Source organism: Anabrus simplex, chromosome 7 (genome assembly GCF_040414725.1).
Source record: "Anabrus simplex isolate iqAnaSimp1 chromosome 7, ASM4041472v1, whole genome shotgun sequence".
Lineage (NCBI taxonomy): Eukaryota > Metazoa > Arthropoda > Insecta > Orthoptera > Tettigoniidae > Anabrus > Anabrus simplex.
Genome location: NC_090271.1, coordinates 116305772 through 116327879, shown reverse-complemented (window position 1 = coordinate 116327879; position 22108 = coordinate 116305772). Strand labels below are relative to the sequence as shown.

At 40.4% G+C, this 22108-nt stretch overlaps 1 protein-coding gene across 1 annotated transcript in view; it reads right to left on the bottom strand.

Moving 5' to 3' along the window:
* Positions 1-16900, bottom strand: part of LOC136877326 (esterase FE4) — a 47550-nt gene extending 30650 nt beyond the window's left edge. Inside the window, exons 1-2 of the mRNA XM_068228614.1 lie at positions 16655-16900; positions 8924-9064 (exon numbers count right to left, since the gene is read on the bottom strand). Of these exons, the coding sequence (XP_068084715.1) occupies positions 8924-9064; positions 16655-16861 (348 nt within the window). The 5' untranslated portion in view covers positions 16862-16900. The remainder of the gene's footprint in view (positions 1-8923; positions 9065-16654) is intronic.
* Positions 16901-22108: the final 5208 nt, after the last annotated feature.

Sequence of the window (22108 nt, the reverse complement as noted above, 5' to 3'; positions counted from 1 at the left end):
TATGGTGCTACCAAACGTACTCCTTAAGGCAAATTGATGTCTGTGTATGGAAACGTGCAGTATGGTATATTAATTTTTGGTATGCCAGAATAAATGTTATGAATGGTAATTTTTTAAGGTATATTTTGTTTAAATATGTCAAAAGCAACCTATCATCTTTGAAAAACTGGTACCCGGTTGTACTCACCCATTACACGCTGGAATATTAGTTGCTAGAAGTAGTCTCAGAATTGCAGTGAACAACAAAGGTCATCTTTAAATTTTCCATAAAAAATGCATGGCGATTATCTCTAAAGAACGCCTTATAATGCGAAAACGATCGCTCCACATCACAGGAAGTCAGACGTGTATAGTTAAAAGGAGGAATGTCACCAACATTAACGCCATCAATTTCGCCAACATGATCACCCTCTAATACATTAGAAATTTGGCACATTGTTTGAAATCCTCTGTTTTTCCTGAACAATAGGCAGAGGTGGAAGCGCAAGATCCGGGGTTTTCTCTTTAAACAGATCGATTCTTGAGGGTGCTTTTACTAAGTCTATTTTTGCCATTAGACACTAATTTATCCACTTGAGGATACTGAGCCCGCACAGTTTCACATAACCTGTGTAGAGCATGAACAACGCAAGTTACGTGTATCACTTTCGGAAAGCTCACAGAAAGGCCTTCGGCTGTCTTTTTCACGTAAGCTGCACTATCAGTAAGGAAAAGCAATACGTGGTCGTATTTTATACCTTTTGTCCAAAGTAAGTGCATGGGTTCATGAATAAGGTAGTTACAGTGACGTGGTTTGCAGCAAGTATTTCTTTACACGCTAGCAAATAAGTACGTTCACAAGCAGTTTTGTCATTCTTCAAAACACCAACTACAATATTTCCTACTTTTCTGCCACTTGAATCAGTGGTTTCGTCAATACTCACCCACAGTTTTTCGCTATCACGTACTGCCCGAATTATCTGTAAAGTTTCTTCATAACATTTTAAGAGATAGTTTTTCCTTAATGTGGATACGTCTGGAGGCTCAAAATTAATGTACTTTGTTAAGAAATTTCTCAGTCCTGGATTATTTATTTTGCCAAGAGGAATGACGGCGAAAACAAATGCTTTGCACACATCTAAATAATACTGGGAACATTTAGATGGGCCTCCTAGACTGTAACGTCGTTTCGAAGACGAGGGAGATGTGATACGATGAAGGAGATGTTGGAGAAGGTGAGAGGGTTGTGGCCGTGGCCTATACTAGGAACAACCCCGGCATTTGTTTTAGTGAAGGAGAATGGAAAAGCACTTAAAACTATTCTCAGGACAGCCGACGAGGGTAGGTACAGTATATTAGATAGGCCATTCCCGCTCAAAGCGCTCTCATTGGTTGACCGCGCGTGACGTAGACTGGAGGGCTAGGAGTGCGCACCTGTATTTGCTTGCATTTGTTTGCATGCAGCATAAGCCTCTTCTAAAGGTTGGCCTTATTAAAATAAAATGGTATTTTACATACCATCCGCAATAAAATGAAATGTCGTATGGCTTTTAGTGCCGGGATATCCCAGGACGGGTTCGGCTCGTCAGGTGCAGGTCTTTCTATTTGACTCCCGTAGGCGACCTGCGCGTCATGAAGAGGATGAAATGGTGATGAAGACAACACACACACCCAGCCCTCGTGCCGTAGGAATTAACCAATTATGGTTAAAATCCCCGACCCGGCCGGGAATCGAACCCCGGCCCTCTGAACCGAAGGCCAGTACGCTGACCGTTCAGCCAACGAGTTGGACACCATCTGCAATCAGTCATATAATAATGTAGATAGATAATAGAAGAAACTCTGAGTAATAACATCTTAGAAGCCGTCTGAAAAACAATACATAAATACAATCACGGGAATAGTGGTTGGTTTAGTTGTATTCAGAACTCAAGTTTTGATGACTTGGGAAGTTTTTAAAGAAGCTGAAGTTGCCCACATCTATATGATGATTATTTTGTTGAGTTGACGTATTCTAATAAAAGTCCTAGTTCTGACTAAAGAGATAATATTCTCGTCTAGTTTGGGAAATTTTGATTTAATTATAGAAGTCAGTCTGCATCACTCTCTCACAGTTATAAATATAATCAGTTTACCATCCAGGGTTGGCTTTTCCCACGGGACTCAGCGAGTGATCCCACCACTACCACCTCACCTGCAGTGTCATGAAGCATGCGACATCTGGTCGGGGATACAACTGGGGAAGAGAGCTAGTAGGTACTTTGCCCATGTGGCCTCATCTCCTATGTTGTAGAAGGGCCTTGTGGGGGATGGGAAGATTGGAAGGAATAGGCAAGGATGAGGGAAGGAAGCGACCGTGGCCTGAAGAAGAAGTGGGAAACCACGGAGAACCACTTCAAGACTGGCAGAGGTAGAAATCGAACCCCCTCTACTCAGTTGACCTACCTAGGCTGAGTGGACCCCGTTCCACTTTTTCAAATTTCGGGAATCGAACCCGGGCCTATGCATACCTAGTTCATTGCTTACGAAGTTCAAGAAATCTTCCTCATTATCAGCATCAAAATAAAATCTACCCGTACCACTCAGCGTTGGATTTTCAGCTTCCACTGACACACTACTGGAGAGAGGGATTTCGTTATTGCCTGTAAATTTAGAAGTCGAATACTGCTATGAACTTCAGGCAAGAACGGATTGCTATAAAAAACTCTTAGGCCACAGAGAGGTTAAAAATAATTCTCCAAGCAGTCTTACTTTAATCTGGCAGTTAAAATATAAAATATTATCATGTCTTCAAAAAGTCTCAAAAGGGAGTGTATAGAAATTACGAACCCCTCCTGAAACGGAAGTAAAGTATTCCGTTTACCAACTCTCACCTGTGTAATTATCTCCAGAAAGCAACACGTCTGGTGGCCATAATCGTTAAGGCGTTGAAGTCTATATGGTTTGACATAATCGATAGGCGGTTCGAGTCCCGTTGGTCGAAACAACATTCACCATCAGAATGTTGACCGACAGTTGCGAAATACAATTTGTAACCACCAGTTCCGTGCCAAACGCCTGGATTAAATTCCAAATCTCTTCACAGTGCCCATATGTAGTGAAGTCATATGATGTTGATGGTGATTCGTCCGTCGGATGGGGACGTAAAGGTATGAGCCGGTCCCTTGGTGTTATTCGACAGGAGTAGGCTATGTGCCGACACCGGGTTTCACCCTCACTCTACCTCATTACCATCGTCCCACAGGTGGCCCATGTGCGTCAAATAGAAAGACCTGCAACGAACATCTCCTCGAACACTTCCGGCGCTAAAACCATACGATAAATAAATAATAACCTTCAGAAAGCGCTTCGGAGTATTTTCCCGGCTCCTTAAGTTTAAGCCGTATCCACTCCCAAGAGAAGTCTTTTAATTTCAACACTTTCTGTAGCAAGGCAAACATTTCACCTTTATCACCTAAGCTGGCATCTACAGAGAGACATTTGAATGCCAGGTAGCCAGAAAAATATTTGATGTAATCGCATCCTGGTTTACGTCTTCAGTTTCGAAGTCCTGGCTCAAGACTTCTATCCTTAACAACTCCGACGTTTCTTCCTTTCCATCTATGGGTCCAGTTGTTAAACCCCGATGAAGATCAACCTAGGACGCTCTGCTAACGAGGCGTCAGTGATGGATATCGAAATACATTTGGGTATCCTCAGATGACAGCATGGTTATACACAGCAAATAATAAGTAAATCCCATGATATTTCTAAGCATGAAAATCATAGGTGTCGCATTTATATGTAAGACTCCACTTTGTAAATATAATTTTTCAGCATGCTTTTTGACATCTGTTATTACGTGTAGGTGACGCAATATGCGTGTTTCAATGGAGTAAAGTTTCTTTATTAGTTTGATTTTCCACTTTTTGTCTTCTGTGATTGTGGGTTAATCACAAAGTTATTCTATGGATTTTTTGCATGAATTAGTGTTTATGACCCCATTGTGTATTGTGTTTGAGTGAAGCATTCGTAAGTGTGAGTTTGATAATTCAGTGGACTTCGTAATCCATTCCAAATTCAATTAGCTGAGTTGGGTCTTCTCAAATTTTCAAATATATAGTATTTAAATTTTTCACGACTTCAATGCATGTATACAGCTACCTACATTTTAATCTTAAGGATGCTGACAACTGGAAGGAGGAGATGATGATTCGAGGCGCGAACAATGATCTATATAGTTACGCGAGTGAGCGTTACGTTAAGGAAAATACCTGTCGAGTTAGGATCTTCTCAACGTGTAAATAACTTGGGTTTGAGGTACATGTGTGTGAAATGAAGGGTGAAACGGTATATGTGAAAATGTTTTTATGACGACGGATTAAGAATATGACAATATTAATAACGATGATGAAGTGAACCAATACTGAACATGGTTGAAGCGTTGAGATGAAATGATATTTGAATGTATACATAAATGATTAATTGCCTGGAGAATACGAGAGAATTGAACTGAAAATTACGTATTTATAATATATTTGGGTGCGAGTGAAAGTATTATTCCAGCCTACAAAGACAGGCTGTATCTTAGAGAGAGATTTGTGGCCTTCAGATTGAAGGACAGGAGGTAAAGCGCCCGGCCCTCGAGGCTGGTCCGTTATGTCCGTCTAAATGCTCGCAAGAGTCACATAGGAATGTTTCCCTCATTTTCGCACTGTATTAAATATTCACGTGCCAATAATGTGTTACCATGAACCGTTGTATGTTTCGGGATCCGATAGGCGAAGTTATTCTCTAAGTTTTTAATTCACATGAGATCGTAGTAGGGATTTCAGGTAGCACCTCGAAGTCAAACTAGCATGGTTCGATACCCGATTGGTATCGACGTCCTTGGACCGACACCAGGAGACCTGAAAGAGGTCACAGTTTCAGAAGACATTAAAGTGCATACTATACCTTGTGCTGATGTATTTACAGATGATTCCTTCATTCTTACATGTGTTTATATTTACGAGTTGTATCAGTGTATGGCGATTTATGGTGATTTACAGTATACCAACGTCGTGTGTCCGCTTTGTAATATATTAAAATAAGGTATTGCCCCGGAGAAATGCGTGTATGCGATAGTGTGATGAGTAATTAATGTGAAAGAGTAGATGTTGTTAGAAACAAGCGGTATTTGATTTTCATTATTGGGTAAATATACGAAGTATGCGAAGCTGTAGTTCATAAAATGTCCTAATACTACGACATTGTAAGATAATATTGTTTTTCTCACGAGAATGCCACTCTTTTCACATAATTTATGTGTTGTTAGGTAATAATATGGCGGATACCTGCGTGTACCGAAAGTTAGATAAGGGTACAGATCCCTATTGATTAAAAAGTGTAATGTATATGTGTGTAGTGTTGATAATCTGATCTGGGAATGCCAGAATGAGATTCAGAATTGAAAAAGACTGATAAGAAACATTAACGGCATTTCCCATATAAGTAAATTTTTTGTTAAATATTTCCACGTAGGCAATAATATCGCATTTCCCGTGTGTATAGATATTTTCATGTGTCTATCAGTTATTGCATTTATATTTTGAATTGGGAACAATCCGTTCTTATTTAGTAATATGGCGTTTTCTCTTACTATAGCACCCTACATTCAATGTATTTAGATTAAGTGCCCAATTTTCTTACGAACACCACCAATGACCCGTATGCTCTTGAGCGTAGCCAATGTGCCAGTTAAAAGTAGGGAGGATGGGACTTCGATTCCCGGGTTTGAATTCCTAAATTCCTTATCCAGAAGGTTTCCATCCAAATATTTATTTGTGAAATGAAATTCTATATTCAGCGCTCTGCCGACCCCGGGACAGGTGCAATATACACCAGCACGGTGTAAAGTCTGTCCTTGAGCTATGTTCATCGTCATATCGAAGGCATAGCGTAGGAAAATGACTTTTTAAAATGAAATTGAAGAGTGTTGTTGATGGTGTTAAATCAATTCTAAGAATCAAAATTCTCTGTCCAACACTTAACCCCGTAATGATTTTTAGATTCAAACAACTGTTATGAATTTCTCGTACAACTAATCCTGCTCCGTTTAGAAGCCCCTGTGAAGCATTAAAGTTTCTTAATAATATTACAATTGCTCCAGATCTTAATTTAAGCACAGTAGGAGGCAAGCCAATTAATTCAAGGCTATTCGCAAACTCTATGGGAAATTGGAGGGTTTCTTTGTCATCATTTACACTGATAAACGTTCCGGCCGTTCCGGATAGAGATACTTAATTTACGGAATTGATTTGATCACAGAGCTCGATTATTGGGATAAGAATGCCAATTTTGAAGAAACTTATAGCAACTTCTGGTGACTCAAATTTACTCTCGTAAATTTCTTGCTTCGCGATGGTAGAGGATGGTCAGTCAATAACAGATTTCTCTTGCAGTTCATGATTTACTGAAGGATAATCTCTGTTACCAATTTTCAGCAGAAATATGTTTTGGTCTTGCTCGAAAACTGTATTATTAAAAAGATCAAGTACTTTAAATTCTGATCAAAGAGGAAAAAAACCAATACGGATATGAATAACAGCTTGTTTGGGAGCAGGTGGAACAACAGGGAAAATCCGTCGAAAATCCACAGATAGAACAATAACATTCGCTGCAAAAGAGATGAAATTACTTATGATGGCTTCCAAAAGTCTACTAACGTATATCAGGGCATGCACATAATGAAGTGTAGCCTCCGGAGAGACCTAGCGCAGGGCTTTCGATCTGACGCCTTATTGCAGACCTCCATGTATGTAAAGATGGAGCCTAATTTCTGATGAATTCTAATGATGAGGATGGCACACACACCCGACTCTCAAGCCATCGAAATTAACCAATGAATGTTAAAATCACTAACCCAGCCGGTAATCGAACCCGAGACTCTTGGATCAAAGGCCAGCACTCTAAACATTTAGCCAGGACAAAATGCAGATGGTGCAGCGTGTACAATTTTTATCACATCCTATCTCTCCTTCCATTGCTAAATCTCTGGAATCAAGCCCGTACCTTCAAGGACGGCAGCTTTACGCTACGAAGACGGACACTTGGATGAATATTACTTCGTTTTTATCTAGCAAACTTCGCAAAACTGTGAATGATCTGTTGGTTGCCAAATCTCACGTCGGCAGTACTGCACCCGGTTTGACCTCCTCTTTTTATCTCTCGGAAATAATCTAGCCCCTTTATATCAGCGACATCTACAATTTAGATTGACGCAATAATCTTTATAACTTTAATCCCACTGTAATGGATGACATGCTGACGACAAAAGGTATAGCCTCAAAATCGCCGATGACGCAAGTAATTCTTGGAGCGTGACCAGACTTTTGTTTATAGACCAACTGTGTCTTGTGCTTTGGCTATTTAAGTCAAACGTACACGATGTCTAAATAATTATATTGAACAATTATAGTGGTACTCCAGGGAATATGGTTGTAACCTTTCGTTCTAAAGGATACGTCATATATACTCGTTTATATCCAACGATTTTATTGTTAAGTTACGCTTAACCACAACAGCCAAGCAGGGTTAGGATTTCTTGTTCTATTCGTATGCCACTGTATGACGATTCTCCTTATCCTTTTCGAACTACCCTACAATCAGCTGATCGTGACGACTGAAATCATGGCAGACGTTTGTTCAATTAGCTTCAACCAGGCAGCGCTTAGCGCTCTTTACGTTCATCTATTGTAGCTTACTGATATAAACCTTGCTAGAATCGTTGCCTACGAGAATGTAAATATGGTATTGCTTTCTGTTGAATTCTGAATGAACCACTGTATTGCCATCTCTTGTCAGTTGTTGGAACTGCCTGAAACTGCTTTTTGAAGCCGAAAGGAAGCTTAATCCGAATAATAAAAAAAATCATATTAAACAAATAACTATCAACGAGAAACGCAGTGATGTGGAATGTAGAGATAGGTATCTTTAATTTAAAGCAAGCAATTTGAATATCGGCCAAGTAGAACTTGTTGACGGATTGTAGACAGAAACCATACTAGTATATGGGCAAATACTATCTCCAACTACCTTTAGTACCATGTCTGAAGTAAATATTTCAGCAATGATTGCACGAAGGAGCCATACCAACTGAACGAGTAGTTGCTATAGTAGAGTAGCTCGTGTGTAAAAAGGAAAAGGTGATGAGTCTAAAGGTGATAAGTCCCACGATTACACGCCAGTCAAATTGGCATGTGTTGCATGTAAGCTCTGGGAAAGCTGTCTTTGAGATTATATTAGATACATTTGCGAAATTACTAACTGATTTGATAGACGATAGTTCGGGTTTGGGAATGGTTACGCGATTGAAGCTCAATTTATTGGATTTAAGCAAGATATAGCACGCATTATGCGCATGATAATTTCCTAAAATAATTGGCCATAATTGGCCACGGCTGGTCCGTGGCTCAAAAGCTCTGCACTCTGTCCAGCCAACCGAGCAGAGGAGGATTGGCCACGGCTCTACGGTGGCTCTACGCCTCTGCATTCGGGAGACAGGACAGGGCCGGACCTCACGGGTGGCCCCAAACGTCCGCTGTCCTGAGGATGGTTTTCCGTGGTTTTCTATTCTCCTGCACTAAGACAAATGCCGGGACAGTTCATTGTATAGGCCACAGCGGCCAACCCCCTTACCTTCTCAGAGCATCTCCTTGAACGAAACAAATCTTCCTGCCTCATAGACGACGTCACCGTCTAAGAGGCCCGCCTCGCCCTTCAGGGGAGGAATGACAACATTTTAGTAGTAGTAGTAGTACTAATAATAGTTTAAATAAAGAAAACAATAGTATTGGCGCATATACATGTAGCTACCTATCATGTAAATCACATTTAATAAAAACCGCTCCCGTAAGGAGTTGTTGGCGGATTGGAAAAGAAAACGCCTTGAGTTTTAAATATGCAGATAGCTTTTTGATCTCACCTCCGGCGTGTAGACATTCAGGAAGAGGCAATCTTCATCTCCTACTAGTGATGCCGTTCCCGTCGTGCCTATTTGCTTGCACACGTTCCCTTCCTGTAGAGCTTCCAGGGTTCCATTCCACGGCTCAGCGGGGACAGGAGCCTGTAAAACAGATGGAAATAAAATGAATTAGAATGATATTCCTTTCAGTAAGTAACAATGGTAACAAGAAAGTGATATTTTCACTGACTCTTCAGGCCTGGTGGCGGTGGTGCGAGAAGAGGTGGTGTCATGGTGTTGGTTATTATCTTCAGATAGAGTACTGCTGGATAACCATCCTTCTTATCTGTAAACATAAGGAAAATACAAGATGTCTGACACTTCTAAGAATAAATATGGAGGAAAAAGGAAGGGAAGGATCACAATGAAAGACTCACTAGGCCTCGGAAACCTAATCCTGTCGGGATCGGAAGAGAATAAGAGCTGACCAGTGGAGATTGGACAGGAAAGATGAATCAGTTAGCCTAACACTAGTGGAGACAATGTCAGATTCAGCTACGGGAACCGTGGTAGCCAACTCACGCTCTCAAGCGTAGACCGCCTGATCCTCCTTTTAGTTGTCACGTACGGCAGGCACAAGATACCATGGATGAAATCCGACGTCTCTATCAACATAGGTTTTTTCGGATTCTTGATAACCTGTATTTAATTTAATTGCTGTGCATCCGTTGTTGAAGACAGTTGCACCGCAGTTCGTTAGAATTGGTTAGGGGGGAGGTATTTACTTGTTGCAACCATACTGAAAACCCAGGAACAATCAACCGGCAAAGAACAAACCCATAAGATTAAATACACAATCGAAAAAAGTTTATTTTAGGAGAGTCCATTATTTAACGAATACAGAAAAGGTGGAAGTTTCCACATGTACTCTCATAACCCACCCCTCCCTCACCAATTGAGTACTCATGCAATCTTCCTGCTTGTATCTGGGTCCAGGATTTGCGAAAAGACTGGTTTATATGTCTTGAAGTGCATGATGTATTCACAAGTTCCGGCAGAATATCACCTTGAATCGTGTAAACTGGCTTCAATCTCTCTACCGGTAGACTCACTACAGCTCGATCAATTTTTATGGGGAATGTCCAATCGCTGATAAACTGAATGGCGTTTTATACACTGCTGAACAAAAATTAAGGATGAAAGTAACATTCGCATGTTGTGTCACTGACAAGTAACATATCACGATGAAACTTGAACCATATATAGGACGAACTGCTACAGCATGGCACGGTAGGCAACTGAAATAAATATGCGACAAGACAAACATAAATGACACATTTATACAGAGACAATAAATTGCACGTAAGACACTGTGACTCATGATGGTCCTCTGGATATCACAAAAGAAGAGAGATTTTTGTTTAAATGGTGTGTGGTCATCACGGACAATAATGCATGCTCTGCAACGTATTCCCATGCTGGCTACAAACTGGTAAGGAGTTCTTGTGGTAGGGCGTTCCATCCCTCCACCAGCGCGGTTGACAACTGCTGGATGGTCGTTGATGCATGTGGATGTGCTGCAACACGTCTGCCCAACATGTCCCACACGTGCTCGATGGGATTTAAGTAGGGTAACTTGCAGGCCAGTCCATTGCCCGAATATCCTCACGTTCCAAGAGCTCCTCCACCTGCACTGTTCGATGTTGTCGTGCATTGCCATCCATGAACACGAAATCAAAGCCAAATGTACCCCTGAAAAGACGCACACAGGGAAGGAGTACACTGTCACAATAACGTTGACCGGTGAGTGTACCCTGTTCGAAGATTTAGATGTCGGTACGCCCGTGTAACATGTTACCTGCCCACACCATTACACTTGGACCACCAAAATGGTCAGATTCGACAACGTTGCTGGGTGCATTATGTGTTCCCACCTCTCGTCAGATGAGGGTACATCTAGAATAACTACTCATACTGAATCTTCTCTCATGTGAGAAGAGTACGCGACCCCACTCATCGTCGTTCCAGACGTGATGTTCTTGGCACCATCGCAAACGTTGCTGCCGGTGTGCGGGTGGCAACGGAACACAACGTAATGGTCATCAGGCAAACAGACCATCCCCATGCAGTCACCATGCCATTCTGTAGCGTGAGACTGAGTGCCTTGTAGTCCCGTTAAATGTGGTTGTAATTGCACCCGCTCTTTGACAGGAGTGTCTTGCGCATTGTAGCGGTCATGTGCTGCTGTACTTGACCGTGGTCGAACCCGTCCTCTCCTTCGGCCAGCAGTGCCTGTGGTTCGGAATGCTCTCCATGCACGTAAAACAATGCTGTGAGCAATAATAAACTCCTGGGCTACACTCGTCACAGGTCGTTCTCCTTACAGTTTCCCGATGATTCTTCCAAGTGTGAAGTCATTCAAATGTTGCCTCCGGACTGTGTTGTAATGAATAACATCAGCACAGTGCACCGTAACAGCTCGCTTATTGACTCACACTGTCTTTTTACGTTCCTTCAACTGCCTCGTTTTGTGGGGCCGGACTCAATTGGCGCTATAGTAGCGCTGAACTCACGCCAAGTCCCTATGCACGTGTGGGAGACTTCTGGCAACATCTTACCGCACTTTCAATCATTTCAACCGAGTAGTTGATATGTTATGCTGCTTTTTCTATCTTATGCTTAAGTTTTCCACAGCTGTACATTTCTGAATATGGTTTTTGCAAAGACATCTCACACTATCATTCCTCAGAAAAACGTGAGAGCAGCAAAACATATCTCTATAAAAAATGCGCTTCATTTCCTTTATTATGATTGGTTAGAGTTAGTTTAACATTCTCATGTGTCTTCTGAATTTATTCACAAATGATTCAGAAGTTTGTGAAACTAAGCGTTCTGAAATAAAATTTCTGGGTACCTTTAAAAGTTGTACTATATACCAGTTCACCAGATGAGCAAGTATGTAACTCCTCTCATGTTGATATCTGTCTCGGCAACACTTGATGCAATATTTTTTTACAGTGACACATTAAAGCAGCCCTATGAGAATGATGGTATCTTCCTATTAACCCGTTTTTAGGATGATATGCTGTCAGTCTTGTGCACTGACAGTCAATTAAATGTAAGGGTGATTTAAAGAGCATCTCGATCTGCTGTGATTTGTTCCGGGCATCCATACCTCCATATCCAATGTTTTTTGTAATTCAGGATATACAGTGTAATCTTTTATCTCCTTTATAAGAACTGCTTCAGGCGATCGCGTAAATATGTATATAATGCGGTCAGGCAATAACGATAGCCATGTTACTGTTGAAGAACGCCAATAATTATGTCGAAATGAAGATGCTGAATAATCAACTAGGAATAGGGAGGTTTATTTCCTGCTTCGTTCGTGACACTGAACATTACTCAGTTGACATGCAAACTGTGTTAAAAAAAACATTAAATGCCTGTTCGTGATAATGAGACAGAGGAATGATGTTGATAAGAAACCTGAAACGTTCTTTAGAAATGTACACTCAACAGCACAAACATATTGCGAATGTGGAAGGATTCCAAGTATCATTACTTCGCCCACAGGCTATCAAAAGTTTATTAATATCCTCGCATTTCGAGAATGTATAAAATTAAATATTCCTTTGCCGGCCAATGTTTGTGCGTTTGAGAGTACAGCCATTAGCAGGCAGCGCCCATTTTTAGAATTATCTGTGCATGAAAAACTACCGTATCACATGTGTACAGGTTTGTTGTCAAAATGGATAATGACGCGAGTATTCTAGTTGAAATAGCAGATGACTTCTAGGAAGGCGAAAGACTGAGACTGCTATGGTAGCTGTGAAGACCCTTCAGGAACTCTGAAAAGCAGTGGGAAAAGGGGCTCTGATTAAGACGCAGCATGTCGTTATGCAAGTTAGGTACCAAAATGTGTTAAAAAAACAATGCAAATTTAAATATTATAGTATTTGTATAGCCGTAATCCCACATACTGTATATGATTTGATTACGTGTTTAAGTACAGAAGATATTATTAGTAGAATTTTGTAAAAAATATAAATTTATTAAGTATGAGCTGTATGTTTAATAGAAAAATTGTTAATGTAAATGTATATAAAACTCTATTTTAGGAAAATGCTTTTACTTTTAATTAAAAATTTAGTAGTGTATCATTTGCCACTGAGGTAGACAGCTCATTTGCAAATGTAGTACTTTGATTTGATTTGACGCCTTCGGTTCAGAGGGTATCGAGTTCGATTCCCGGCCGTAGGATTTTAATCGCGTTTTAATCGCTCGTGGACTGGTTGTTTGTGTTTGTCCCATCATCTTCCTCTTCATATTCAGGCAACACACCACACTACCAACACGCAGTGGTGATTACATCCCTCCACATTGGGTTGGAGTCAGGAAGAACATCCGGCCGTAAAACATGGTCAGGTCCAATTGTGCGACGAAGTTCGCTCCAGAGAAGCCACAAGGTGTGTAAAAGCGGTAGTATAAGAAGAATTTGTGCAATCAGCATGTAATTAGGCGTACAATTCCTCAACCATAGTAGATTCAATGAAAGAATAGAATGTTTAAAATTATAAATGGGCGAGAATTTTCGCCAGGATAGAGATCATGAGCAAAATCAAAATTGTTGTGAACGTTATGGCACTACTGACATGAAAATATGCTGCTAATCACCGAACGTTTGGTAGCCGTGCCTGAAAATGTGAGACACTCTGCAGATTTCGACAACCATTGTACCAGCGAAATAGAGCCTTTGGGCGACGTAGTCAGCAATCAAGTAGGTTCCAGTGGAGTTTAATCTCATGGACGAGTAAGCAGCGCAGCTTACGCAATATATATTTTACATTTTGCAGATAAATTTCAGTTTCACTGGTCTACTTAACTGGACGTCCATCATGTTTCTTGCAATCTTTCAGGTGAATGGGCGAAGGAATTAGTATACCTGCTGCATTCTTGACGGTACAACGTGTTACAATTCAGCGACCCATGTATGGAAAGTGAGCATCACAAAATCTTGCTCTGGGCTCCGGTTCAATTATGAGCAGAACATTAAATGTAAATGTACTATTGCATAAGTTGGAACTTCACATACGTCATCAGGCTGCGAGGATATAAGGAAGGGAAGATCGCATCTAATGTAGAGGAGGTTAAAGATGTGTGGAAAAGGTACATAAAGGAAATATACGTCTCAAATAACAGAGATGTCTGTAACATTGGACTAGAAGAAGAGGAGGAGACTGATGAGGATAACAGTGGCAATAAGGTTACAAAGGAAGTGATAAAGAAAGCAATAGCAGACCTAAGAGGTAATAAAATGGTGGGTTGTGGTGGATATACTGAAGGTGTTGGAAATAAAAATAATGGGAATACTTAAAGATTTAATAAAAAATATGATGATCTTTTTAATATAGTTGTGATTCCCATTCCGAAGCAATACATAATAATAATAATAATGCTATTTGCTTTACGTTCCACTAACTACTTTTACGGTCTTCGGTGACGCCGAGGTGCCGTAACTTAGTCCCGCAGGAGTTCTTTTACGTGCCAGTAAATCTACCGACACGAGGCTGTCGTATTTGAGCACCTTCAAATACCACCGGACTGAGCCAGGATCGAACCTGCCAAGTTGGGGTTAGAAGGCCAGCGCCTTAACCGTCTGAGCCACTCAACCCGGCGAAGCAATACAGCGCTCAATCTAGGAAGGCCTACGGAAGTTTTCGTTTGATAGCGTATTTGGCAAAACCAGCTGCGAGAATTATATTCAGAAGGACAGAGAGAATGATAGAGGAAAACATGGGAAAGATTCAATTTGGCTTCAGGAAAAGTATAGGCCCTGGAAGGAATTTATGGGATAGTGTTTGGAGAATAATGAATAAAAGCGATCAAGCAATAAGAGTGAAAAGTTAAGGAAACTGACAGGAAATGGTAGACAGTTTAAAATAAACTGGGGAACGATGCGGAATGATTAACATAACTGAGTCAGAAGTCATATAAATAATGCACAGTAGAGTTTTCCACTTATTCAATACTAACGAGGGAACACACACATGTGTTACACTCGGATTCGGTTCAAATTTGTTAGGAATATTCGTGGGAGGCAGTAGAATGTTAAGGTTAAAAGTGCATGTGACCAGCGCAAGTTTAAATGCCAAAATTGAACAAATAAATAGTCGTAAAATTAGAAGTGCCGCGGGAGAATCGGGGTGTGGCGGAGAGGTAGGGAGGAGCGAAGCAGCGGACGTGAACCAACCGGACTGCGTCGAGCTGTGCCTGCATTCCAGGCAGCGTATAGTTAGCGCGTTCCCCTTAACTTCCCGATCAGATGTGCAAAACGTAAATATGAAAACAGTACATGAAACAAGTATACAAAGGACGCTGTTTGAACAACGATGCCAATAAGGTTTGAAAAGTTCACGTCCGAGTTCTTGTTACTCGTTGTATTCGGAAGGTGTTGTGAAATGGAATGGAATAGAATGGAAGCTGTACAGAAGAGAGAGATAAAGAACAGGATAAGAAGCAAATATCACATACGGAAAAGTGAAAGAACTTCCAACGGCAAGAACTGCCAACTTAAGGCTACGGAAAAGATTTGCTAAATGTTTTGTATCGAGTGCAGTTTTATATGAGGTACAGAAACGTGGACGTTGACTTAGAAAGAAGATAAATGCTGGTAAGTGCCTGTGGCTAAGGACGGGGAGAATAAAACCGACAGTTAAGATACGGAATGAAGAAGTTCTAACTAGGTTTGACGAAGGAAAAGGAATATTGAAGCAAATAAGAAAACGGAAAGTTAGTTGGACAGGACATATACTGAGAAGAGAATATGTACGAAAAGGTATTGTAAAGGTGAAGATAAATGTAAGGAAGGTTTGAGGACGAAGAAGGATCGGAATATTAACAGATTTGAAGAGGCGTCGAATGCGTGGTCCTTTGAAAGAAGACTCTAGAGATAGAAGTACTTGGAGGGTGCAGTTTTGTTCATACATGTTTACAGTCAGATACGATGATGATAAAGATGATGATGGTTTCTATGTGATCTACATTCAAAATCTTCTTTGTTACTTACAAAATTAGTACATTTAAAACAAATATAAACTATTGTACCTTAGATAGGCTTGTGTCCTTGAAGGACTATTAACTTTGCCTGACATTTATAAGATGATCGCCCATCTCGTAAGCAGGTTTAAATCCTTTTGTGTTGTTTTAGATTAAAAGTTTACCTTCTATACAGGTTTATGTGTTAGTATTTTTCTCACATTATTTTTTTCTCCTCTAGACATCGAGTTACATTTTCCCAGGCTGTAGATCTATTTTAGTAATGCTTCTTCTTACTATTCTTATGTATATAGTAATGTCTGTATGCTCGCATCCGGGAGATAGTGGGTTCGAACTCCACTGTCGGCAGCCCTGAAAATGGTTTTCCATAGTTTCCCAATTTCACACCAGGCAAATGCTGGGGCTGTTCCTTAATTAAGGCCACTGCCGCTTCCTTCCCATTCCTAGGTCTTTCCTGTCCTATCGTCGCCAAAAGGCCTATCTGTGTCGGTGCGACGTAAAGCAACCAGCAAAAAAATATACCTCTTGTCAGTATATATTGGTGACCTCTTGATTCTTTTCATCTCACTATCCGCAACTAGTCCTGAGACACGGCGCTTCTTATACTGCCGTAATACCGTAATATTTTACTACCATAATACAACAAATGACACATGCAAGGGACAGCACACAGTCATTGTTTAATATTCTTACCTTAAATCGGAGATTTCCTACTGGAGGTTTGGCATATGGTATACCCAAGAAACTGTAATATGGTGAGAGGTTTCCTGGCGTAAATTTTCTTCCTTTCAGAGTGCCTTGAGGTAATGTTATGGTCGGATACTCATCGTCAGAGAGAACCTCAGCTAGCTGATGAGCAACCAGGAGCAGGAGAATGGATACAAGTGCGGCTGTAGCCATTTCTATGTCGTGCAGGCCGCAAATCACTGACAGTAATATATAAATGATATGAGTTCATTTGCGGTAGATATATTGGTGGTCGCTGATAAGATTTTTCTGGCACAACACATCAAGTACGGTTGATAATAACGTCTGGTCAAGGTTTATAATTCGTCGATAAGACACTTCTAATATCTCTCACGCAAATATTGACTCCTCACTCCAAGAAACTACTTGACTGCTTTGCCGTTTGCCAACCTACCGACTTATGGTAGACTTTCTTGGACAGAAATGTGTATGTCGTGCCGGTACGGTCATCAGGGTGAATCCCTCACTGTTATGTTACTCTCTTTGATTGGACTTGTTTGGTATTGAGAATATATATTATCTTAATTGCCCTCGCGAGCCTTAGAGAGTTTACGCTTTAATTCGTTTAAGTTCGTTGCGAGGAGAGAGACCGTATACACAGGTTCCTGTACTAACTGTGTTAACTGCTGTACACTAGCTTCTAGGGAAAAGAGTTGGGTAATACCGAGTGGGCAATATAAAATTCGCCCGGAAAATATTTGCAGTAGGACTGATGTAGGGCTGACCGATATTCATGAACATGAGGGAAGATGCTGGAAATTACCTCTTCTGCAGAAATGAAAAAATAATGAGGATCCAAAAATCCTGACTCCACTTCAGTCAGAAACCACCGGCAGAACTCAATATCCGAAGGTTCGTCTGGACGTTTTAAGGCTTACACAACAGAAAATTTGTTAGGATACAGATGCAGGTCCTTCTTGATAATGTTTCCACACGACGATGTCTTAATTCCGACTTGCACAGAGAAACGGCGTTGAGATTTCGTCGGTCTTCGTTCCAGGCTTTCCGTCACTCGAGCAGAATTTTCTAGTGTTCAAACTCTTTTCGGATAGTTACGGTTTTTATTCACTACAGAACGCAATTTTGCCACTAAGTTTTAGATCGATTACTTTACTGGAGTTTTTTTCAAAACACTTTAAATCTTGCGCACACAGTTCCGCTCGACTTTTCCACGAATCGCGCTTCGCGTAACACTCCACAATGAACACGCGCTGTTTTATCGTGAGCACCATTTTGTGTTGCATTCAACTGGTCAAAAAACACGACTGCCCCTCTCACTCACTCACCCGTAATAATACAGGACGTACTCGTGAAATGCTGGGGATGCGCAACGCATAGACATTTGTCGTCAACCAACTGGAGCATCGAACTCGCAGTTTCCAGCATTTCCTGTGATGGTCACTTCACATTTTCATTAACAAGGATCAATTCGGCGTCAGTCGTATAAATAGTTTACGGGCGAGTTTTATTTTTCCCACATGGACCATTTTTTGCTAGTTGCTATACGTCGCACCGACACAGATAGGTCTTATGGCGACGGTGGGATAAGAATGGCCTAGAAGTTGGAAAGGAGCAGCCGTGGCCTTAAAATTGAGGTACAGCCCCAGCATTTGCCTGGGTGAAAATGAGAAACCACTGAAAACTATCTTCAGGGCTGCCGACAGTGGAATTCCAACCCACTATCTCCCGGATGCAAGCTCACAACCGCGCGCTCCTAACCGCACGGCCAAATCGCTCGGTCTACATGGGATTAGTTATCCTTGCGAGTACAGTAAGTTACAGGAAATTCTTCATCATAATATTTCCTTCATACGACTGCCACCGATTCATCTTCTTCAGACATGACGTCCTTTTGAAAAGGACACCAGTATGTGGCATGTGTATGTTTTAAGGCACATTTATTCTAAGAATACTAAACGTTGTTCAAACCTCTTTTAGGACACATTACCAGCTATCTGTGTCCACTAGTTCATCAACAGGGATGAAAATAGGAATAAATTACAGTTAAAACTCAATTTCTGCAATAACTTAAAGTGCAATTTTCACAAGTTATTGCCCTACCTTGAATCTCTCCTCACTTGGTGAGCAGTCGTGACTAAGAGAAGAGCATTCATTCCTTTATTCATTCATTCATTCACATCCATAATCTCCGTCATTTTGGACATTCCATTCACCCCTTCTCAATGTTCATTCCAAATGAGGCTGAACTTTGGACTTAATCGCCACCGAGAAAGTCACAGTTCATCAAAGCGCTCTTGAAACATGTGGTTTTGAAACTTATATCGGTCGTTATACACTAGAATATTATTTTTACATTCCCCTCCCTCCCCTGCTGATGCTAGTGGTAGCGGTGTCTTACCCCTATAGTAATTTTTCCATATGTGTACTGTGCCCTGACAGCAATCCCTGTGACCATATCCGCAGGGAACTGTTTGATTATTGCTCGTACCATTTCTGTTTCTGTAGGTGGAGAATCAAGCTCCTTCAGTCGATGAAATTGCATCGTGAAGTATTCGGCAAACCTACTCGGTCCCGTTAAAGAATATTTCTTTGAGTATAGATCGAGTCTGATTCCTTGCTGAACGTCGATCCCCCAGAATTTGTCCAAGAAAGCTTGTTTAAAGCCTGCATAATCTTCAAAAACGTAGCGAAAAGCCTTAAACCAAATGAGTGGTGCACCCTCTAGGTGTTTCTCCACTGTCTTTAACTGACGCTCTGTAGATACCTTTGCTTCCCTAAAGTATTCCTCAATCTCTCTTAGAAAACCACGAGGAGTCATACTGGATCCTATATTTCCGTTAAATTTCTTAGGCCTATCTTCATAAGTGCGTATAATGTTAACAATCTGGGTTCCACTTCCTGTATGAATTGTCCCGTTGTCATTAATATCAACGCAAAGCTGTGGTATCTCAAATTGACTGTTTACTTCAGTCTTCCTTCCATCCTCAATTATCGTCTGTCGGTCGTTCAACGATGATACCAAATTCCTATTTGTTTCGTTTTCAATCCTCAGGTTCTGTACGTCCTTTTGAATAGCATTTAAGTCGTCTTTTAATCCTTTTATTTGCTGATTCATCAAAGCTTTATTCTCTTCAGATTCTTCCGTTATCAAATTGAATCTGTCATTGATCTGTTCTCTTGCTTGGGTTATCTCTTTCCGTATATTCTCATTGGTGATATTTACTTCATCCGATACCTTCTTGAGTTTTCCATCCCAATTATTATCAGACTCTTTTATCTTCTCCAGCATCACATCTACTTCTTCTTTGAGCTCTTTAAGGTCATGGTCGACTTGAACTCGCAACTCTTGGATGCTTGACTTAAAATCATCTTTCAATTCTTCGAATTTTTCTTGAAAATTCCTCTTATTCTCATTCATCGCCGCATTCACTTCTTCTTTTAAATTTAATACTTCTCCTTGTACCTCAGCGACTTTCGATCCTAACGATACAATCTCTTCTTGCATCACCTTCATATTTTCTTGCACCATATCGGTGATTCTGTCAAAAGTTCCTTGCATTTTCTCCCGCGATTCGTGGATTTCTACTCTAGTAGTATTCTGTGATTCCTGGATTTTCCTCTCGGTATTTTCTTGTGCCTCCTGAATCTTTTTCTCAGTATTCTCTTGCGACTCACGTACCTCCTGAATCCTTTTCTCGGTACTTTCTTGTGCCTCCTGAATCTTTTTCTCAGTATTCTCTTGTGCTTCTTGAATTCTCTTTTCTGTATTTTCTTGCGATTCTCGTACCTCTTGAATTCTCTTTTCTGTACTCTCTTGCGATTCCTGCATTTTATTCATTTTTCCAGCGAGCTCCTCCAATAACAGTTTTACTTGAGCAAGAGACGCCATCGTAATTTCCTATATCGTTCCTTATTAAGAATATATCACTTTCAATCTCTTTCTACAGTCCTTATCTAGTGTTTCCACAACACCTATACCTGTCTAGCACCTCACGAATTAGATTCAATAAATGAACGTATGGGTCTCTCTGGATCTGACCCGAAATATGACGGACATCCAACAATAAGTGACACGGAACAACCTATCGCTCTATCCGAGTTAAATGACTCATTATCCCGATTAACAAGAGCTGAAACTTTACGGAAAATCCTTCCATAATGTCATAAAATAAAACTAAGTAAAATCGTAGTACTGATTAACGGCCAAATCCTTCCAATATTACTCATAAAATATATGATTAAATAAATATTTCAAACATTCTTCACCAACAACGTTGTAGATTCAATGTTCTCTGATTACCAATGTCTTTTCGAGTTTTCCTTTCTTTAATGAAATAATCTCTACTCTGTTCTCTTCGTCACGAATTCCACTGATAAGCATTAAACGATGATGTATACAGCTCAAGTCCACTGCCAAGCGATAAGTAATTCGACTCTAGTCGTTCGGTAATAAAATAATTCAACTCTGGCCCCACAGTTGGGTGTCAAGTAAAATTATTATTCCTATATGTGCCCTGACAGCAATCCCTGTGACCATTTTTGTAAATTTTAATTCTGTATCTCAGTGCTGGGTTAGGCCGCGGCGAAGCAATGCAGTCGGAGATCCATGAAGGCTCCACTCAAGGGACGTGCAAGTCCGACGAGTTGGGTCACAGGTTAATTAAGTGGACTGTTATCATCGTGGCTTTTAACGTAGAATGTAATCATCATTTCTGCCTAAATTACGTGAATATTTCGCAATAGAGTATTAAGAGATCGAGAATATTGGCATTTTTGTTAAGATACATTGACCATCATTTAATTTTATCTTAAATTAAATAACTAACCTAGTGTTCCTACGCTACTTTAAATGAGAACTCCGTAAAATGTTTTATTTATGGAAGGATTTTCCGTTTAATGATTTTTAAATAACTTCAGATGTATCAATTACATTAAGAGCAAATTATCGGCAACACAAACGGATATAGAAAGGAAAATATTATGTTAAATTGAAAATAAACACCTAACTTCAAGCTCTTGTTACAAATAAGTTATAACATCGTCAATCGAAAAACAAAAAGAGACAAAGTGTCCCTCTGCTGAAGGCTTACAGTGAAAGATCAGTTATCAATCTCGCATTTTCAAAATAAATCACTGGGAATTATAGAATCGTCCACTACAGAATGCTATTTTCTACCCAAATATCTCATAATATTCCGTCATTTCTTTCTTAAAAAATCACCGCATTATATGTCGGTATCTGTCTATCTAGCAACTTGAAAAATAACGTTATTCTAACTTCATAAAATCACCATAAATGCAATAGAAATGTTTGAAAGACACAGGATCGTAACATGATATGACATCCATCAAAATCATGCATTTAAAAGACAGACTCGATCTTCTCGTACATTCATCGGTGACTGCACCTAGATAAAAGACATCAAGAGACATTGCAAC